The 23,054-nt window shown below is 43.5% G+C and overlaps 1 protein-coding gene across 1 annotated transcript in view; it reads right to left on the bottom strand.

The window, feature by feature from the left end:
• Window positions 1-22,055, bottom strand: part of SCN11A (sodium voltage-gated channel alpha subunit 11) — a 75,291-nt gene extending 53,236 nt beyond the window's left edge. Inside the window, exons 1-9 of the mRNA XM_045200083.3 lie at window positions 21,980-22,055; window positions 21,735-21,873; window positions 12,933-13,206; window positions 9,237-9,355; window positions 7,846-7,959; window positions 6,519-6,647; window positions 4,916-5,016; window positions 1,036-1,209; window positions 679-736 (exon numbers count right to left, since the gene is read on the bottom strand). Coding sequence (XP_045056018.2) covers window positions 679-736; window positions 1,036-1,209; window positions 4,916-5,016; window positions 6,519-6,647; window positions 7,846-7,959; window positions 9,237-9,355; window positions 12,933-13,206; window positions 21,735-21,751 — 986 coding nt within the window. The 5' untranslated portion in view covers window positions 21,752-21,873; window positions 21,980-22,055. The remainder of the gene's footprint in view (window positions 1-678; window positions 737-1,035; window positions 1,210-4,915; window positions 5,017-6,518; window positions 6,648-7,845; window positions 7,960-9,236; window positions 9,356-12,932; window positions 13,207-21,734; window positions 21,874-21,979) is intronic.
• Window positions 22,056-23,054: the final 999 nt, after the last annotated feature.

Genomic DNA, 23,054 nt, shown 5'->3' on the forward strand with positions numbered 1-23,054 from the left:
AAGAGGACAGAACTCCCTTGTTCACGCGTGTGTTCCTTGGGCCTAACACAGAGCTCGGCACAACTGCAGCCCTCGATACCTATTTGTTATGGAGGAATGAACATGGTCTACTTCAGCAAAGCACTTAGCCTATTATCTTAATTTGACATACACTCAATAAATTTCACCACTGATGTCCTAGAAGAAAGAAGGGCCAGAGAGCTACCAGCTGCTGGGGTGTATGAGTATGAACCCACATACAACTATGTATGTACTTAGAGGCAGTGGCGGTCAACAGATCAGCAAACAGAAGCAGCGTGCACAGGTAGTCTTGCATCAGGGTGGTGCCACTGAACAGGAAACAAGACTTTCCTGGGGCTCTCAATCATAACATCCTCTCTGACCTTTGAAAGTCTTGAATATCCACTCCATAAGAGTCAAAGTATTACTCCATGTTCAGCAGGTTTCTGATAAGTTACAAATTCAACATAACTTGGGGGGAGAAAGCTGCTCTAAACAGAGATAATTTTTAATTTAATAATGTACATCTAAACTTGCTTAGACATGAAATAATCAGTACCGTTTGAAAACTACTATCACTGACTTCCATAAATCACTAGATGAAAACTTTGCCACACCACTTTGAAAGGTCGAGAGTTGCTTTGCTTGAGAGGAAAATGGAGAATAGAAGCTTCTTACCCTCCCGACCAGTGGCCACACAATTTGAACTCAGAACCTTCCTTTTCAAAGCACTGATCTGAGAAGAAAACAATCACAAATTCAGATAAAAAAGAAAGGATGTGAGCTGCCATTGTTTGTGGGAAAAGATGGGAGCTGACACTGTTCTTGTGGGTGTGACTTTGGGCTTTTCTCTTTCCGTAGAAACCCAAATGAGGCAATTTCTCTAAGACATGCATCTGCCCCCATGAGAACCCTGGATGGAAGAGGTCATCCCTTGCTCCTAAGAGACTGTAATGCACACAAGTAGATAGTATTAGTGGGGATAAAACAAAGTTAACATTGCACAAACTAAGGAATAAAAGGTGGGGTATTTACCTTCAGGGTCAGTGATGTTACTACAGTTCTTGCTGACACATTTGTGGTTCAGATTTCCCATGAAGAGCTGCTGACCTACCAGGGCAAAGATGCTGAGGCAAAAGAGAGTCAGGACCAACACATCAACAAGCTTCTTCACAGAGCGTAGCAAGGCCCCCACAATGACCTTGAGACCTGAGGAGGAGGACAGGTGTGGAGAGGAGCCCTCTCCCTCTCTCTCTCTCTCTCTCTCTCTCTCTCTCTCTCTCTCTCTCTCTCTCTCTCACACACACACACACACACACACACACCAGACACAAGCAAGGGGCAGCCACGGCCTTGGAAGCTGTCTGATTACAGGCTGGAATTGGAAACTGGCCTGGCCTAGGAGTCCGATGCCATGAGTTCTAGTTACAACTCTGTGCCTTAGAAGTCGTATGTCATCAAAGCGTTCCACGTGTCTAGGACTTGGCCTCCTCTACCTGCCCTGTATCTGGCACAAGGTACCTCTGAAGAGCAAATGAGAAGACTTGGAGCAGAAACATGCCACACAGATACAGGAGTAACTTGTGACAGCTTTGCAGGCACCTCCACGGCTGGGGGTGGGGGGGCCACATGTATCATTAAGGCCAGAGTGAAGCCACCCTAGAAAAGGAGCCACAGTTATATTTAACATTTTGTAGCCACTACCTACTACAAGGTGCATGAAGTGTCATGAGATGTAGCTAAATCGTGGGGCAGGAAGCTGGAAGGAGGAGCTTTGTCTGGACTCAGATAATGAGGATGTCCTAGGAAAAACTCAGATCACCAGTTATAATAGGATTTTTTTCCATTCATTCAAGAAATATTTACTAAATACCTACTGTGTCCATGGCATACTGTTAGGCTGCCAAAGTTACAAAAAAAAAAAAAGAACATAGTCTTATATATGCAAATATTTAAATTCAGCTCCCTGGGGAGGGGGATGGTGAAGGTTCAGGAAACTCTTCATTTAGAGCATTTACAGGGTTCCTTGTCTGCTGAATTCTGTAGCATAGATTCGTCACCTGCCTGCACATACTCCCCCTCCCCCAGCTGGTTTCAAGCCACCAGCATGATGTCCCTGGATGCAGAGTTGGGAAAAGATGTGCACGGTCTGCTGAGGAGCTAGAACAAGCCAGCCGCAGCACGCTGCTGAGCCACAGACTCTGCTCTCCTCCCAGTGAGAGATGAACCCCCAGGGGTGAGCGGTAACGTGCGGGACCACACTGACAAAGTTGCAACTGATCGGTGTAAGCCACGAGTGGTGGACTTGAGAACACAAGGTGGCGGCAGCCCTCAGTGGATGACCTTCCCACATAGTGTGATGCCATCGGGGGAGGAGCCTTGAGGCCAAGCTGGGATATTCACTATGTCCCCAGTTGCAGCCAAACAAGAAATCACCACAACCTCATCCAAGCCCAGGTTTAATCCATTTGAGGCTTGAGTCTTCTCTAATGCAAAATTTGAATGAAAGAAGATGGTTGTGATTCCTGAACAGTTTTTACACAGTCCCATAAAAGACTGTACCTTACACCCTTACTTCCAAAAAGCACCCAGGGATCTCATGAGTCAAACGGGAGACTGTGTTCAAGATGAAGAAGATGCTAAAGCATCTGTCTGTGTGTATGCAAAAGTATGAGGGATTCAGGTCATGCAGAACCCCCTAAATCTACCTGGAAAACCAGGTCCACCTGGCAAAAGAGGAAGAGAAGGAGGGGGAGAGGCAAATTCTATGTAAGTGCCCTCTGACTGCCAGTTTCTTTATCACTGTGTAGGTGCTTGTCTGGAGTTTACAAAAATAACCCACTGCTCTGTTTGAAAGGGCCCAAATTACCTGTAGTTTTGGTATCAGAGCTAAGCCTGTAATAGAAGAGACTAGAAGGTAAGGGAAGAAGAGAGGTGGGAAAGGAGTCCAGAGAGGGAACTTTTCATAAAGATTTTGTTTTGTAAAGGAAAGAGAAAGCATGAAGGAAAGGAAAGAGTGTGCCATGACACTTCATTTTGGATGAACTAGGATGTGGATTCACCGCCCATCCTCGGCTTCATCCTGATTCACAGAGTGCCTTTGTTCCCTGGCTTCCAGGAGACCACCTTTGCTTTCCCTCCTCTTTACTGTGGCTCCTGTTCATCTCCTTGCCAGGTTTCTCCTCTTCTCCCCTCCCTGTCAAGGTTGCATGCCCCGGTTGGCAGACTTTCGTCATCTTCTCTTCTCCATCTATGCTTGTTCTCTTGATGACCTCATCAGATTGCATGACTCCCAATATCATCTATAGGCTCATTGTTTCAGACTGTTCCCTGGAACTCCCAACTCATATACAATTGCCCACTCAAAACTTCCATTTGGACGTTTCACAGCTATCTCAAACAGAACAGGTCCAAAACAAACTCCTAATCTGACCTCTAAGACCTTCCCTATCTCAGCCAATGACAACGACATCTTTCCAGTCACTCAGACCAAAAATCTTGACCTATCCTTGGCTCTTTTCTTTTGCTCACGCCACAACCAACCTATCGGGAAATGTGATTGTTTCTACCTTCAAATGTACACAGAATGTGGCCACTGTCCACCAACTCTTCTACCACTGCCTGATCTGGGAGCACCACCATCTCTTGCCTGGGTTATGGCAGTGGCCCTTTGTGTTAGTTTGGGTTCTCTGAAAAGTGGATACTATGGGACCAGATTGCAAAGGACTGGTTGGGTGAATTGCCTGTGAAGAATAAGGGGGAAGAAGTAGAGTTGGCAGGGAGAGCCTCAGACTGTGACACAGGGCTGACACCTGGGAAAGGAGAGCAGGAAGGAAACAGGACTGGACAGGATGAGCTCCCGACTAGTGCTGGTGTGGCAGTCTCAGCCAGGTTTCTATGAAGTCCCTAAGCCAAAGCCCCCCAATAGGGGAGTTCCATATCCTTCAGGAACAGTGTCTCTGATATGCAGGGATAGCATGGTCTTGGCATGAACGTGAATGCAGTGGTGAATCCAGACAGGTGGCAGCTGGGACCATTAGTCAACTGTGGTTCCTGCAGCAGCAGATCTGAGAGGCACATTTCCATGGCAACCACCACGTCTCACATCTGGGCTTCTTGCTTCTACCTTCACTCCCAAGTCAGGTCATACGATTCCTCTGCTCAAAGTCCTCACATGGCTCCCATTTCTCTCACAGCAAAGCCCTAGTCCTCCCAGTGCTCATAGGCCTCCCTTTACCTATGTGGACCCACCTTCAGCACCTGGCTTCTCACTCTGTCTGCTCTAGCCTCATTTGTACCTCATCTCTTCCCCAGTCTTTGGACTGATTCCTATCCTCAGAACACTCCTTACCATCGATCTGCCTTTGCAACTGTCACTGCCTTTATATCTGCTCACATCTCACCTCCTCAGCAACACCCATCTTGACCACTCTATTGAAAACTGCAACGTGTTTCCCATAATCCCTGTGACTGCTGGTAGCCCGCACACTGCTTACTTTTCCTTTTTGATTTTCATGGCACATATCACTTTCTAACATGCTAGATAATGTACTTATTTATTATAGTTATTGTTTAGAGTCTGTATGCCCACCCCACCACCTAGAATATAAACTCCTGTGGGTGGGGATCTTTGTCTGTTTGCTCACCAATATATTACCCCAAGCAGCTAGAATATTGCCTGCATAATACATATTTGTTGAACAATCAAATAAAAAGTAAAAGCAGACTTTATTTGTTTTTGGTTTATATGACATTTGGAGAAATTTTAAATATAAAAGAATGCTGGGGGGGGAGAATGGTGGGGGTAAAAGCAGACAACTGTACTTGAACAACAATAAAATAATTTAAATAAATAAAAGAATGTTCTCTCACACTAAGAGCCTAATAGCCAATGTTGAAAGTCAGAATGACTTACCTGAAATTACTGAAATTGCTTTCAAAGCTCTCAACACTCGGAAAGTACGCAGGGATGACAGACCGCTTCTGCTGTTGGAGCCCATGGTATTTGTCAGAAACCTATGAGACAAGGCACAGGAGAAGCCTGGGCTTGCTCAGTCCTGTGGCTGCACTGCACACCTCCATGAGGCACTAGTAAGCACAGCCCAGGCCCTGTGTCTACAAAGGTGAAATCTGGGGCCTCACCTTCCCAAGCCCACCTTCATCTCAGGGTCCCATAATATCATTCTCTATTGCTATGGACCATAGATTGCACAGGAGGTTGTTCTCAGCTAATCTTCATATTTGGACAAATGTGGGGACTCCTTGAATAATAGTTGTAGCTTCATCCATGAGTAATATAAATTAATTGAAACAGCCCTGGCTGGTGAGGCTCAGTGGATTGAGTGCCGGCAAACCAAAGGGTCATAGGTTCGATTCCCAGTCAGAGCACAAGCCTGGGTTGCAGGCCACATCACCAGTTGGGGGTGCATGAGAGACAACTATACATTGATGTTTCTTTCCTCCCTTTCTCCTTCCCTTCCCCTCTCTCTAAAAATAAATAAATAAAATCTTGAAAAAAATTAAAATAAATTAATTGAAACATTTATTGACTGGCCCCAGTGTACTTCCCTAAGGTCCCACTGTATAGCCAAGCCCAGAATAAACACAGGCGGTTTGTCTCCTGGGCACGCACTATTCACCACTGCACTATACCACCTTTCAATAACCAATAGCACCCTACTGTTGAACGTCAAGTGTAAAACTTTGAAATGAGTAGCACCTACTTCAAAGGGCTTTTGTGAATATTAAATAGGACAATATATGCAAGTGCTTAAACTAATGGCTAGCTTGACAAATTAATTAATGTTAGGTTTATTATTACTTTGCTGGCAATAGACCATTGCTCTTCCTGCTTTTTATTTTGCTAACTCTGTCTCATCATTCAGATGCCAAATTGATGTCCTTTCCTTTAAGAACTTCAATTCTCATCTCATGTCATATACAAGATACACAATAATGAACTCAAAATGGACCAGGGACTTCCACATAAGAGCCAAAACTATAACAATTCTAGAAGACAACATGAGAGAAACTGTTTGTGACCTCGTAGTAGCTAAAGATTTTTTAGACTTCTTGGTTCCTCCTACCTGCCCTGACAAACTGATACATGCATAGCCCCTATCCTAACACTTACCATACCAGATTGTAATGGTCACTAATTATTTCTCTTTCCATCTGGACTGTGAGCTTCAAGAGGGCAAGAATGAGGTGTGTTTGTTTGTTTTTTCATTATCACAACCCCTTACACAGAACCTGGCCCATTAGAGGCCAGTGTTTGGTGAATAAATGGCTGAAGGAATGAGAGCATGAGGATTGGCCTTGAAATAAATTTGTGCATGGAGGCCTCTGGCTGATTGCCTGCGTGGTGCTGTCCAGGGCCAACCAAAACTGCACCCAGAGCTCAGGGCATTACTAGACCACACTTAGCCACACACATGGATTCACACAGAGCCCTGATGTGAACCAAGGGGCTTCTTTCCCACCCTACATCTCTTGTATAGAAATCTGAACATTCTTACGCTGTTGCAATGACAATGGAGTCCAGCCAGTTCCATGGATCTCGAAGAAAAGAAAACTCATCCAGAATAAAACCTCTTGCCAATATTTTAATCAAAGCTTCAAATATATAAATCCCAGTGAAGACATACCTACAAAACAAATCATTCAGACACAAAAGTATGGTATCATACAAACTATATGATTCCACTTACAAGAAATGCTAGGAAAGGCACAACTAGTCTAGAGTGACAGAAAGCAAATCAGTATGTGCCTGGCGTTGAGAGTGCTGGGTAGGAGACTGGCTGTGAAGAGGCAGGAGGAAGCTCTGGGGGGCGGTTGGAAGGCTCTGTACATTGACTGTGGTAGTTTCTATCACACGGCTGAATGTGAGATAAGAATGAATGGACTCAGTATGTATTGAATTTATTATTCAATATATTCCTGAAAGACTAAAGCAGTAAATATGTTAAATCAGAAAAGCTAGGACAACATATAAAAGAATATTAATTGAAACAGAACTTTCTAAGTTAAAAAAATTAATGTGTATGTCTGAATAGCCAATTAAGGAGGATAAGAAGTTAATATTTTAATTATAAAAAGAACTAAATTAAACTGACCAGGAAAAAAACATAAATGATACATGGGCAAATGGAAATACACAATTCACAAGCTAAAACAACAAAAAAAATCCAGCCTGTCTGGGAATTAAGGAAACGCAAGTATTTTTAACCCCATAAACTAATGAAGAAAAAATGTAACGATGGCAAGAATATAGCACAACTGGTTGTCAGAATATACTGCTGATAGCAGATTAAATTGTTACAAACTTTTTGGAAAATATTTTGTCAATATATATTTTTAAAGCATTAAAATGTGCCTTTTGGCCTAATAAATACATTTCTAAGACTCCATCCTAAGAAAATAATAATTTTTGAAAAGTAGCTTTATGCAAAAAGATGCCTATTGCAATGCTATTCATAGTGGCAAAATGTTAGAAATGGTTAAGTAAGTTACTGTTTATTCACCTGATAAAATATTATATAGCCATCAAGAAAGATTCCTATAAAACTATGTAAACACAAAGAAAACCACTTAAAACCTAGACATAAAATTTGTATGTGTGCTGCTAATTACCAGTGTAATTTTGAAAGGCCTTTAAAAATTATATATATATATATATGTATAAATTGAATCTGCCAGCATTGTGTTGGGGAACTGAAATTATGGGTGACTTTTGCTTTCTCTATACATCTAAACTAACACTCTCTCTTTCCCCATACATACATATGTACATAAAGGTATAACGTTTTTTAGGTGTGCTTGTTTAAAAACAGGACAGACACTTACTCAGCATAAGTAGCAGAAGTATAATTGTCATCCATAGTACTGTTTTTCTTCCCACTAGTGGCCATGAACACGCAGTTGACGATGACAGTGCAGATGATGAACATGCTGAACAATGTGACCAACGTCTATTAAGGCCAGTACACTGCAGGGTGGCATGTGTCATAAGCTATTATAGTAGAGGCCACGGGTGACCCTCCAGGTCCCCTTCTGCATAGGTGCACCTGTCCTCTAACTGTGAGTGTTGGCTGAGAACATCCCGCAGCTGCCCCTCCCTCAGGTGGAATGGTGGCCTCCTCACCTGGAGGGCTACAACCCCCTTCCACAAGTCTGACCAAGTGAGACTCACAAAAAGCTGGTCCCCTGCCTCCAGGCTGTGCATTTCTGCGATAATTCGTGCCCCAGAACTCCCTGTGGGCTCAGCTTGACAGGAACTCAGCTGCGACTCAGTCCTGCTTACCTCCTCCTTTTGCATCATCCTGCCTCCCTTTCCCTTTCTCCAGAGAGCACTCCTCTATTAAATTACTGAAATAAAAATCCCCTTTCCAGGCTCTGCTTCTAGGGTACCCAACCTAAACAATTATTCCTTCTTTTTCTCTTCAAAACTTCATTCTGTCTACCAATCCATGTCTTTTACAACCTTCCCCAGACTAAAACTGCCCGGTGTCTCCTCCAGCCCTGCGCACATGAGAAATGCTCAGTGATTCCTACCTGTCTCTATCCCTAAGACTGGGGTTGCAAACTCAAAGTCTTAAGAGCCTGGCCAGTCACATAAGTGGGTGAGACGAGCTGATGTTGGGTCACAGCGAGGGGTGAACATGTGGTGATACGGAGCTTGCACGTCCCCTCTAAAAGAGGCTGTACTTTCTCACTATACCGACTTTGCCAGGTAGGAGGAGTGCAGGCCTAGCTTTGACAGAGGCTCCATTTTTCAAGAGAAGCTGGTAACCTGGACTTTTAACATTAGAGAGTGCTTCTAAAAAGTTCTAAACATTGTGTAGGTCCAACATAACACATTTATCAGCTAAATAGGGTACACACGTGGACGGTTTAGAACCTGTAGGTCTCATCTGAGATGCTCCTTTCTCCAGGAAGCCATCCTTGATGCCTCCAAAGCACAGCAGTGCCTCTCCACACTACCGCTTCCAAACCGCCCATCTCACTACAGAAATCGGCCTGCCTCTGACCCAGCTCCCTCTGAGGCCAAGGATCCCAGGGGGGGACCACACCTTGTTCACACCAGCACGAGCACAGTCCTGTCATGCAGCAGTAGGCCCTTGGCCACTATTGGTTGAAAGAATGAGTTGCTTCCACTCAACAAATGTATGAACACCCTGGGGCACATGCACTTTTCACAGGACCTGGACTTAGTAAAAGATGCAATAAAAGGATATGAATGGACTGACATTCTAATGGCTAAACTTCGGACTGAATTGAAAGGCCCAAAAATGAACAAGGCTCGCTTGGCACTGAAGCGGTAGATTGTTCTCTTTTTGTTCAACACCATAAATGTCTGCAAAAGACCAAACAGAACAGGAATTACGTGCAGTGAGAAAACAATATTTATCATGAGTTCATTTAGAGAAAATTCAGTGGAATCGTGGACTTTACTACACGATTGGCTTTGACTACAGCTTCTGATTGGAGAGCTGTCACTCTGATGCCCGAGGTGACAGCCAACACTGTGACTCTGGAAGCCAACAGGGGTCCCCAGGTGGCCTGGGTCTCACTCAGAGCCCTGAGATACATGCTGGGCTGTGGCCCATTAACCTAGTGGAATACTCTGGAGACCGCAGAGATGGAGCACATGGCCCTGCAAATAAAGAAAACAGGTGTGAAGAGCAGCAACTGAGGCAAACAAAGCTCTTCGTGTTGTACTCTCTAAGATGTTATCTACAGAGACAAGAATTAGAAAAGAAGTGGAAGAAATGGAAGGGGAATGGAACACTCACATTCAGCAGATTATTTTGATTACTAATGAAAACTTTGTAATGAATCTTCAAATAGTCAGGGACCTAGAGAGTCCATATTGGGCTTGAGCAGTTCAATGTGAGACACTCTGCCAATCAATTATCACCTCGAGGGACTTCAATAAAAAAGCTGGCCAGGTTCTCAGAGTCGCTCCCCAAGTCCCACATGGACATAGAGGCAAATGTGCCTGGGGTTCTTACCTGGCAGGGGAAGCTCCACAGAAGGCAGCTGGAAAGGCATGTGGGCGTTTTTGGTTGTCACAATGACCGGAGGCTCTGCTGGCCTTTAGCAGGTAGGTCCAGGGATGCCAAACCCAGGACAGACCTGCCAAATGGTGCATTGTCCCCTTCACGATGCCCAGTTGGGCCCCACTGAATTACACCAAAACTGAACTCATATCCTCCTAGCACATTTTTCCAGGCTCTGGGAACAAAGCTGCATCCCCCGCCCCCCCACACAACACCTTGCACTCAACATCCACACCCAGACCTCCCTCTTTCTATTTCACTGTAATCTATCTGTTCTTTTATGTGTCCTTAAGCCTGTTGGTTACAAAAGCCTTCACAGAACAAGCGTCATTTGTGTCTCCCTGTGTCACTGTCCCTTTCAGACTTGCAAAAAGTACTATATGACAGGTAATCCAGCATGTTCTCAGACAGGAAAGACAGGCCTTGTCACCAAGGCCCAAGACAGCAGGGTGCTGCCTTAGCTCAAGTACCAGAACTTCAGCTACCGCTAACCATCAACCTTCCTCCACTTAGCTGGGGCAACTTACTTGTCTGCTGACCATCTGGCTGCAGGAAATGTGTGGACTAGAAGAGATTCTGTTACAAAATGAAATGGGCTACAGGGTTCTTTAAAACCTATGAATGAGCTCAGAAGCCCAAGACGTAATTTGGGGGCAGAAAGCAAACCTATCCTTGAGGTGGGTCACCCCAGATTAATAGGTGGCGTGACGTGGCCCCGTTCCTGTGCCCTTTAAGTTTGATATTTTATTAATGCCTCCTCTGACTACTTTAAATATTTCAACTAATGGTGTATGTAACTACATTTGCCAGGGTTTTAATGATTATAATGATAGGTATCAGCTCCTTCTGCCTGCTTGCTGACAGATCTCCACCCCTTTCCCTATAAGTCTCCAGAATGAAAGCTCCTAAAGAGAGGAAGTGGCCTGTGACTACGTAGTAAAGTTCCCTGCCCTTGGATTTGAGTCCCAGCTCCACCCCTTACTGTCTGTTTGACTGGCATAAGCCACTTCCCCATCTAGTCTATGGTTTCCTCATCTGTAAGGTAGAATGTTAACTATAACACATACTTCATATGACTGTTGAGAGTACTGGTTATGTGAGGTCACAGATGTGCAGAGCTCTAAACAAGTATTGTGTCTTCTGATTTGAAGGGAGGACCCAGGCTGAGAAGAGATAGTTCTAGAATATCCATCCAGATGAGAACAGAGCCCGTCCTCCAGGACTGTCTGCAACATACCAAGCTGCTGGCTGCCTCATGGGTCTCCTATCCAGCCTTGAGGCAGAAGGAGGCCTCCAGCAGTTAATTCACATTCAAAACTCTGCCTCCAAATGGCCCCGGAATCTGCGGCATGAGGAGAAGGAGAAATATTGGAGTGTTTATGCTCCTTCATTTCTCTTCCCTTTTCTTATCTTTCCCTTTCATACTCTACTTTCTTCTATATACATGGTCCCTATTTTGCTTGGTAACCCTATATCTATCCCAATTCAAGGACATACAAACCAGGCCATTTTTCTCTAGAGAGATGAATTTCTCATGGTTGCTAGCAAAGGATGTTCTCAGCATCCAATGTTTTCTAGGACTTCCCCTGAACTCCCCAGCCTCCTTCCTCCCTGGCCTCAGTCCGGTGAGGTGGGCTTTCCATTCTCAGCTGGATCACACAATGAGATGGTAATGGCAAGGTCTTCTGAGCCTTTCCTGAAAGGGACGGTCTGCAGAGAACTGTCCTCACTGTCCCCCTGGGCTTTCAAACAGCCATCAGAGGAGCACAGAGTTCACATTTCCTCACTCAGGCCCCTTTAACAAGCTTTTACTAGAATTTTCCTCCAAGAACTACATCCAGGCAGATGAAACAGCAAGCCTATCACATACTGGCATGGGGCTTACATGTAATTCGCATGTGTCCACTTGTTTACCATATTCTTAGTCTTCAGTTATTGAGCTCTGATTATTTGTCAAGTGTTGGTCTAGGGCAATGATTTTCAACCTTTTTCACCTCACGGCACACATAAACTAATTACCAAAATTTTTTGGCACACCAAAAAAATGTATTATATTTTTTTTCTGATCTGACAAAAAATAGGTATAATTTTGATTCATTCACAACAAATGGCTATTGTTGTATTGTCTATTGTCATTTTTTTTATTTGGCCATGTAAAGGAAAAGAGATTAGACCCCTGACTAAATAGCCAGGCATTGAATGTTTTAAAGATTCTCGCAGGTGCACCAGTGTGCCTCCTGCAGCGCACCAGTGTGCCAAGGTTGAAAATCACTGCTCCAGGGTTTTGACCTTCATAAGACTAATAATAGCCTACAAAGCCTACTGCCCAAAGCTTTTGTAGTGGTAAACTCTAAAAAGCCTTCAGGGTAAACCCTTGTTGCTAAACTGGACAATCCTGGACAGCGCTATTAATCCTTCACACGGGAACAATGTTTTACAGCTCACAAAGTGCTTCCACAGCATGTCTACGCTGCGGGGCAGGGGAAACAGGCACTATTCCCATTTTGCAGATGAGAAAAATTAGGATCAGTGAAGTTATTTACCCAAAGTCATAAAGTCAGCCATTGAAATGGCCTACACCCAACTTTTCTGACTGCTAAGGCAGTCCTCTTCTGACACCATTTTTTGGTCTCTGTTCTTGTCTTAATCTTTCTGCTGCTCCTAGTCTTCATGTTGTTCTCCAAGACATGCATTACAGAGAGAAAATGAGAACTGAATGGAGTTCGCAGAATATGAAGGCAATGACAAAGGGTAATAGCAAAGGAGAAGTACAGCCTGCCACCTGCAAACCCCAAGATCAGCATTTGAAGATCCTCGTAACACCAGTTACAACTGCACAGTTAAAACACCCCAGCCTCCCCAGGGAACTACCTTATGATTTCTGTAGAATGGGTCCAAGTCTTCCAGGGGCTTCGCTATCAGCTCACGAGGAATGTCACCGTAGAGCTTGGGTAACTTCCTGGATGCCTTTAGGTCAAGCTGCGGTCGAGGTTGGGGTTCTGCCGCTGTCCGGTCTTTGAGCTTCTTTTTCTCCTTTTGGATGGCAATCCGCTTCTCGATTTCAGCCAGAGATTTGAGAGTGAAGGGGCGGAAGTTCCGTGCATCTGGGAAGATCACTGGGTAACACCAGTCATCCATCTTCACCCTCGGGACAGAGACAAGTAGCAGATCCTTAGAGAGCTCTGGGAGGTAGAGACCACACAACCTGCCCTTGCATTCCACTCTCCAAGGACAATGTCATGGGGTCTATAAGACTTGAGACTGAGGTGAGGGGGCCTGGGAGCTTACTGACTGTGGGACAGGTCAGAAGAAGTAACCATCACAGTCAGTATAGTGGGAACTTTGGAGACAGGCAAGATCAAAGCAGGGCATCATTACTGGAGGATCTAGGGATGGGTGGGAAGTTGAATTCAGAACAAGAGGCAGAAGAAGCCTGGTCTCTAAAATTCACACCCAAGCATAGAGCAAGACAATAAGAACCAATCAGCACAGCTACTGAAGTGAGGCCTGCAGGAGGTAGACAATGGCCATAGTGTGAATAGGAGAGGAAGGAACAGGGAATCAAGTGACCCATAGCTATGGGTTGTAAAACCACAACTAAGTGCATGGGTGTTTTCTCACATCTGGTCAGCAAAGTTCTTAAAATGTGATGAAATGCACCATGGGCATGCACATTTATACTAACACCTGTAATCCTATGCCAGCTCTCTACTTCTGAGACCCAGACCAGGTAAAAGTGAGACCCCAAGAAACCAATAAGGATTTGCCCAAGCTAATAGGATCACTCTGTCATGGGATGACAGCTGTCCTGGCCTCTTCTACAAGGACTTTCTCATCAGCCCCAGGCTTAAAACTAGACTCTGAGAAAAAGCAATAGTGTTCAACCTGAATGCCTTAATTCCCTATGAAAGACATCCTCTCCTTTCTTATTTGCTGAATGCCAACCTCGGATTGATTCTCAAACCACTCCAGATGGGAAAAAAGCACTGCAGGGAATTCTGAAGGGGAATTCAACATAGCACGGGTTTGTTCATTCAACAACCATGTGCTCAATGTCTATGCTAGGCATAGTGCTAGCCACCATTGATGAAAAAACCTACAGTCCCTCCTCTTGGTCCTACAGTTATGCCACCCTGGTGTGATGGAGAAGACAGATAAAGGACAGGAAGTTACAGCAGAGTAAGACAAATGCTACTACAGCGAGAAGTAGAGGGTGCTACATCTGCATAGGATAGGCATCTAATTCGGGGAATTAGGGATGGCTTCCAAAGCTTTAATGTCTCAGTTGAGAACTGAAGGAGATATAAGACTTAGACAAGAAAAAAGGAGACATTAGAGTGTTGCAGGAGGAGCATGTGGCATGCACAGGGATCCCTGGGTGAAAAAGAATATGATGTCCATCAACAAGTTCTGTTTGCCAGGAAAGGAGTTTATGGAGTGGAATGGCTAGAAAAGGCTCTAGTCAGCATTGCAAGAGCATGCAGGGCCCTAAAATCTTAGTAAAGACCATGGACTTCACCCTGAGGGTGATGGGGAATTGCTAAACAGTGGGTTGTTATTGTTGTTGTTTGTTGATACAGAGAAGCAACACTACCAAGTTGTGTTTTTTCATATCCCTCTAACTGGTGAGAATGAATAGGGCTTGGGACAGGGGGCTGAAGGAGTAGGGAGGCTAGAATCAGAGAAATCAGCCTGGAAACTATTACGCAAATCACAGAGACTGAGGATGACCTAATGGAGTGGATGGACTTGACAGTTAAGAAATAGCCTTGACAAGTGATCAATGGGAAGGGAAGGATTTGAGGACTGTAAGGAACTAAGGTTTTTGGCTTGGGCGGCTGGGTCAAAGAGTGGTACTACTCACTCAGATAGCAAATGATCGAGAAGGAAGAAGCATTGGGGGAATAAACTCAATTTAAAATACATGAAACTGAAGCTGCCTGTGGGACCTGGAAGTGAAGAGAACCAGGAGATACTTGAATACAGAGAAATCACAGCTTATAGATGTCAGTCTCTGAAAATAGCACATAAGAAAAAAAAACTGTCAAAACTTCTCTTGACAATCCCTCAGGAAGGCATCCTATTGAAAAGGCATCCAAACTCATTGGCCAACAAATTCAATACATTCAGCTTTTCTTCCACTGCCAGAACCAATCACTCTTTCTTCAGTTAATCCCCAAAGGAACTGGATTGTGTTTAAGGGACATAATAAAAGCAACATAGTATCTTTAAACACACTAAGGGCAATGTGATGTTCACAGTGTGTGAGCCATATGTCAACTGAAATGAAACAGGTGAACCGTAGACTTACTGCATTCTGTCCTACTCATCATTACAGATTTGTCTGCATGATGGAATTGGCCATACTACTTAATCAGTCTCTGTCCCCTCCTGTCCCCTCCATTCTTCTTTCCTTCCATTCCATTCCTTTCTCATAAACATACATACTGAATTTGTATAAATTAAGTTGGCACATAGTGAGACTCTACTGTATTTGGCTGCAGAGCTCATGAAAGATAGGGATTCAAGATAGGGATGAACTATTTTGCAGTCAAAGGCATATGGATGTTAGTTGATCCTATTAAAATGTGGGGTAGAGGGGTGGGGAGAAAATGTAGACAACTGTAATTGAACAACAATAAAATAATTTTAAAAAATGGAATAACTTTAAAAAATGAATGAGCTGAGAAAGAGCCTGGATGCAAAAACTGGACCTTATGCTAAGTTACAGCAAGGAATCAAGTGGAGGGCTGCTGCCCCATAAGGAGACTGCTCAAGAAAAAACTGGACACGCTGGCCCAGCTATTCTGATCCTACGGATATTTTTCCTGGGTTCTTGAGGGAAAGAGACTTGACAGAAATAAATAACACAAAATAAAACTGATATCCCCTGAGAAGTTTGTCATACATGATGAAATAACTAAAGAACCACATCTTAAAAGTAACACTGAGAGGATGCAGAGAAAAGGGAACCCTCGTACACTGTTGGTGGGAATGCAGAGTGGTGCAGCCACTGTGCAAAACAGTATGGGATTTCCTCACAACACTAAAAATGGAACTGCCTTTGACCCATCAATTCCACTCCTGGGATTATACCCTAAGAGTCCTGAAACACCAATTCAAAAGAACCTATGCACCCCAATATTCATGGCAGCACAATTTACAATAGCCAAGTGCTGGAAGCAACCTAAGTGCCCATCAGTAAATGAGTAGGTCAAAACTATGGTACATTTACACAATGGAATTCTATGCAGCAGAGAGAAAGAAGGAGCTCATACCCTTTGTGACAGCCTGGATGGAACTGGAGAGCATTATGCTAAGTGAAATAAACCAGGTGGTGAAGGGCAAATACCATATGATCTCACCTTTAACTGGAACATAATCAACAAAAGAAAAAAGCAAACAAAATATAACCAGAGTCATGGAAGTTAAGAACAATCTAACAATAGCTAGAGGGGAGGGGGAAGGGGACAGTGGAGAGAAGGGTTTTCAGGAACTACTATAAAGGACACATGGATAAAACCAAGGGGGAGGGTGGAAGCAAGGGAGGGAGGTGGGTTTGGATTGGGGGGAAGAAAATGCAGACAACTGTAATTGAACAACAATAAAATAAGTTTAAAAAATATGTAAAAGGCAAAAAAAAATTTTAATTTAAAAAAAGTAACATTGAATACTGCAAAAACTGACCCAGGAAATAGAGGGCTTTATAAAAAATATCAACTCAAATAAATCTGACAAAATAAAATCATATGCAGTATAATTTTCCTAATAACTGAAAAAAATGATAGAAGAATCGAATATTTTTTAAAATATTTTATTTATTTATTTTTAAAGAGAGGGGAAAGGAAGGAGAAAGAAAAGGAGAGAAACACCAATGTGTGGTTGTCTCTCACACGCCCCCTATTGGGGACCTGGCCCACAACCCAGGCTTGTGCCCTGACTGGGAATCAAACCAGCAACCCTTCGGTTTGTAGTCCAGCACCCAATCCACTAAGCGACACCAGCCAGGGCTGATAGAAGAATCAAATATTTTTGATAAAAGTAGACTCATGAAAATTGAACTATGGAAATAAAGGATGCACATGCAAAATTAATTAAATTAATAAGTTAATAAAAATCAATATGGCACACACAATAATTGGTAAAGTTTGGAATTATTCAAATCTTCACTGTGAAATTCATACCAAAAATACTGAATTTTGGAAAATTTCTGTACAGAAAATATATTGCATTGCATGGAAAATTGAAGAGCTAAATTGGCTAAGTGCAATTATTTTCCAAGCCTTACTAATAATCAAGTATGAAGGCAAATGTTTCAGACACTAGTGACTCTTTACAAAAACATTATTTGAGTATGTGCTCCCAAACAATGAAAAAATGAAATATGCATGGAATCTAAGACATAGTATACCTAACCCAAGTGCAATAAAAAAATACAATTCAGGATGACTGCATTTCAATTGGCTTAAAAAGCAATTGATTTGTCTACAACCAGAGATCAGAGAGCTCTCACAGAAATCCTTCATGAATAAAGTAAAACCATCTGTAACAAAGAATATGCTTAAGAAACTGGTTTCTTATTAGGTAAAAAAGGAAGAAGGGGAAGGGTTAAGTCAAGGAACATATATAAAGGACCCATGGGCAAAGACAAAGCAGGGGAGGACTGAATATGGGAGGTGGTGGGTAGATAGGGCAGGAGAGAGTAATGGGGGGAAAATGGGGACAATTGTAATTGAACAACAATACAAAATTTTTTTTTAAAAAAAGGTAATTAGAAATTCTATCAAAACATATCATTCTTCAGAAAGTCGTGTTTTACATGAAGCCAACTAAAAGGTTTGAGCAGCTGGCACAATATAAAGCTAGGAAAAAAGAATCCACTTGACCTTGACACCAAGAACATTCTTCATGCAACGGATGGTCAGTGACATCAGAGTTCATCTCCTTCTCTATGGGTCCAAATATTGTACTTGGTTTTAGAGTCTAGTAGTTACAAAATCATTAGATCATAAAAGTTATATGTTAGTTTTAATTTTAATGATCATCCTTATAGATAAAGCAGAATTAATTATAATTATAGAATGGAATTCAAAAGTGATAAATGCTATAAAATTTTATTGCAAGCTGGATTTGGAAAGAAAAGATAAAGGGAAGGTCAGAGGTACCAACTTCCTCATCCTAAACACTGGGAGAATTGAGACATTCTAAGGAAGGTCTATGGACCAAGGAATACAAGTGTAAGTCTATTCCTCAAAACTGTGCAGGGAATCAAGTGGGAACCAAATTAAAAATGTAAGCAGCAAAAAATTGGCAAATCATGAGAACAGCAGAATTACTGTCAGTAAGCTAAATTCCTCATCTCACATAGGGACAGTTCAATTACTCGTGCTTAAACTTGATAAATCAAGAAAGAGAAGTTTTGCCCTGGCTGGTGTGGCTCAGTGGATTGAGAGCCGGACTGTGAACAAAAGGGTCACAGGTTTGATTCCCAGTCAGGGCACACACCTGGGTTGCGGGCCAGGTCAAAAAAGAAAAAAAAAAAAAAAGAAAGAAATAGAAGTTTAAGAGAATTATTTAGAGTAAGCAAGACAATGACTAGAAGACTGAAAAACTGAAATAGCATCTAGATAAAAGTGGAGACATTTCATTTTTTGTGTTATATCCTTTCCAACATACCTTCCTCCTGAGCTATTTGACTCAGGGCATGCATGTATTACTTTCAGAGGATTGCAGAAGCAATATAGACATGCTTCAAGGGCTCAAAACACCATCTGATTAAAAATATCAGGTACAGTGACAGGCTCTAAATCTCCTGGAGTCACAAAGGAAGCAAGCATAACCTCAACTTGCCATCCTAAAACTGGAGGTCAGCAACACGTGAATTGCGATCTGACATGGCAAGTCACAGGGACTGGAAGGCCCAGGAGGAGGCTCTGCAAGATCTCCGTGATGGGCTGGACTGGGCTTGCAAAGGAGGTGGGCGCCGCCCAGCGGAGAGGACTCTACTCATGCTCCTCTGAGGACTGGCCCAGCCGGCTCACAGGCCCACTCTCCCTGAATGGACAGAAAACAGCACCGAAGAAAGAGGACCAAGGCCTCACCTCCCTAAGCAGAGACTCAGAATTCCTCAGAAATTCACCTTCAGTTAAGATTAGGTAGCTCCAGGCCTTACTTCAAGGCTATAAGCTTTATAAAGGTATTTAGATCTGAGCTCACTCATGTGCTGGGTATTGCAGTTGCAAAGTGATATAAAACACCATCCCCAGCCCTCGAGGGTCTTACAGGGGTGTGGGGAGTCAGGTAAGTCAAGGATGGAGGATGAAACCACAGGATGCGTTTGGCTGCACCAGGGGGAAGCTTTCAGTACTGCGGGAGCCCAGAGGAGGTCATGGTTATGAAGAATCAAAAGTCATTGAGCCAGGAGGACAGAAGGAGGAGTGTGCATGTGTGAAAACACTGAGGGTAGCAAAGGGCCTTTGCTTCTTATTTATGACTTTTCCCACAATTACAAATGTTACATAACCTCACTGTGCTGGACATTTGCAGTTTGCCCTCCAGACCTCTCCTCATCCTTCTGCACCCTGCTCAGTGCCCATGAAGTTGGTCCACAGATAGAACTCTCTCTGGGGCTCCTTGAACTCTGGCTTCTGGTCAGGTTTGGCCAATACAAGGCACCAGCAAGAGACCAGAGAATGGTGGAGATTGATGTCAGGGTTCTCCTCCCCAACTCTCTCACTGACGGCAGCCATGGGCCACAGTGGCTGTCACCTGGCCTATCCATGCCGCTCTCTCTCCAGTTCTGTAGCACCTCCTTACTGCTGCCCCTTCAGATGTGGGGCAGAAGGGCACCCACTCTCCCCACACTCGGGAATTGCACCCCCACTTGTTTCTGTTACTGAGTTCTGCCCGTACCTTTGTAAGATGCCCCTATAATAAAACATCCTTGAAACACCCAGTTTGATGTACCATCTGTTTCCTGCCAGGGCTCTGGCTAATAGAATCACCCATTAAATAAAATTTAGAAAACAAGACAAGGAAATGATTACCCACAAACCAAAGCCATGCAACATGCACAAGTTTTGACATTTTGGTATATATCTTTTCTGTCGTCTTATTGTGCATAATTTATGTAGCTATCATTATAATACATATGCAATTTTTACCTCATGAACTTTTCAATTAAGGCTTTATCACAAACATTCTTACTATGATAGGTATCATTTAATGGCGTCAACCCTGTTCCAGGTACAATTTAATCCTCAGGACAATCTCATGAGGTAAAGATTATCTTTGGGGAATTTCTAAAAGGAAATGTTCATCTGGAATTAAGGTGAATTATTTGTGACCTTCTCTTAAGAGACAAAGGTTTAACCTTATACCTTCTGGACTAGTGTTTCTCTCTAGGTTTCTCTGTTGGGAAGGAGCCAAACTGGATAACCTGACTAGTTAGTCCCCAGACTAGTAAGTGAAGTCACTGGAGAAACCACCAAAGGTTTGCAACGGCACGCCCAGAACATTTCAACATGAGCCTGGTCCACACAACTAGAAATGCCAAAAGTCCACCCTCAGGTTAATAAGAGCTATATGCTATGGGCTAAGCACTCTGTTTAATGCCTTAAATGTATTATCTCTCATAATTTCCCAGGAAATCTACAAAGTGGGCATTATTATATCATCCACAGTGTACAGAAGAAAACATTAGGGTTTAGAAAAATTGAGATACTTACCTACGATCACATACCTAAGTGTTGGAGAACCTCAAACCCAAGTTAACACCATCCTGCAATCCATCTGCCTGCTTAGCTCTTCATACTCAAAGCTAAGACATCCCAAGCAGGTGGGAGAAGGGAAGGAGGAGAAGAAAGACACATAGCTTCCAGCTGGCCTGGGTCTATAGCACCCTCACTGTAGGTGACATGCTTCCCAGGACATTAGCCTCACTGCCACCTTCCCAATCACAAATGCCTATGTCATTCCCATAGGCATTCCACTGGCCCCACCACAACACCCTCTATCCCAACCAAGTCAGACAACCCAAAGGTACATGTGCCCTATACAATGGCTGCTTGTCTGTTTTGGGGGGTGGTCTGAACAGCAAGTTCTTAACGTTAGTGACCATGTTCATTACAGTAGGTTACAAAAAATAATATCCCCTTCCCCTTGCTTAGATCCCATAAGAAAATCAGAAAGCAAATGAACACAGACTTTAGCACGATTGAGCTCAGTCTAAAACTAATCCCAAGATTAGTTTGCTAGCTCTGCAGAAAAGAAAGTATACATTCATTTTCCTGATTAAGTTAACTGGCTACAGAGAATTTAGAAACTATTTGGAGGATCTGCACCCTAGGCTCAGATGGAAACAAGACTTAAGCATATCTTTACGCAAAAAGTCCAATCCCTAACACAAAGTCCAGCGTGGCGAGCCCCTATCACGCCAGACGGCCACCTCCTGTCCCTGTGCCCCTCTCAGAGCACTTGAAAGAAGGACCACCACCTGATGGATGCTATCACTGAGCCACACATCTTGTACCTGGTCTCCGTCTCTGATTGGAACAGGAAATGGTTATGAAGGTCTATTCTCCATCCCGATGAACAAAAACAGAGGAAGCTCCATAGTGGCAAGCTGAGACTTGAAAGAACAGAAGAACAGGGCTGCCCCCAGCCCAGACTTACCTGCCTTCTGGTAACATGGCTCCAGACAGCAGCCCCAGTGGTTACTCTTAAGGCTCTGTCCTCGGAGCAAGTCTCTCTCTCGGAGCCTGAGCGCCTGCTCTTGGCAGTCGGAGCCCTTCTGGGAGGCGCGGCTCAGAAGCTGGGTGGAGAGCATGGAGGAAGGCAAATGGGAAGAGAGCCAAAGTGATTTTAAAGAATCCTGTAGGAAACCCTGTAACCGGAGAAGTGACTGAGATGGTACTTACATTTATACTTTGGAAGCATCTGCCTTTAATCAGTGCTTAATCTAACTCTGCAGAAAGCATCATTAATAAAGAAACAGGTTGGTTTCCTCCCCCGCCTTTGGCCTCATCCAAGTGGTAGGAGAATACAGAAAAGTGTATGAAAGCCACGCTGTGCTTCTGAGTTCAGCCTAGCCTGCAGGCCACCTAACAAAGGGACTCCATGGTCTCACCCCACAGGACTTCCTGAGGCCCGTAGTGCGAAATTGTTCACAAGCCACCCACTCAGCTCTTCCTCCTTCCTTTTCTCCTGTGCTATCAACATTGGGGCTTGAGACCAAGGAAAATACATGCTTGTTTATGTGGTTGTCATAAGGAACATCAAGAAAACACCTGAGCCACCAAAGCATCTCCACATGAACTCCCCCACATAAGCTTCTGTTTTGTTAATTCTTGGGGGATTTGAAGCTCTCTGGGAGATGTCACACCATAAGCTATTTTCAGTCACCTTCCAGAGGCAAGCTGACAGCCAACTGTGATAAAGGATACAAGTGGGTGTTTACAAAAAGGAAGAAGGTAGGAAGTAGGTGTTTAAAGGAGAGTTGGATTGGAATTACAGGCAGATTTCAGTACTGCCAGAAGGGACACTAAATACTAGTCAAAAAAACTGGCAGAAGTCACAGCTCCACTATTAGAAGTTGCAATGATAATGAATGGGTGACTCAATTTCACTGAACCTTAATTTCTCCCTATAAAATGGGATAATTCTTTCAAACATCCTTAGTCCTAAGAAGCAAATGTGACAATACCTGTAAAAACACTTTGCAAACACTAGATAAAGTATCTGTTAATTTTTTAAAAGATTTTATTTATTCATTTTTAGAGAGAGGGGGAGGGAGGAAGAAAGAGGGAGAGAAGCATTGGCAGGGGATAGGCCGAAACCCAGGCATGTGCCCTGACTGGGAATTGAACTGGCAACCTTTTGTTTTGGGGCAGGAGGATGTTCATCCAACTGAGCCACAGCGGTCAGGGCAGTACCTGTTATTTTTTAAGAAGCGAAAGACCTAGTTGTTTTTCTCCCACAGAGAGAAACTGAAAT

This window comes from Desmodus rotundus, chromosome 8 (genome assembly GCF_022682495.2).
Source record: "Desmodus rotundus isolate HL8 chromosome 8, HLdesRot8A.1, whole genome shotgun sequence".
In the NCBI taxonomy this organism is placed as follows: Eukaryota; Metazoa; Chordata; class Mammalia; order Chiroptera; family Phyllostomidae; genus Desmodus; species Desmodus rotundus.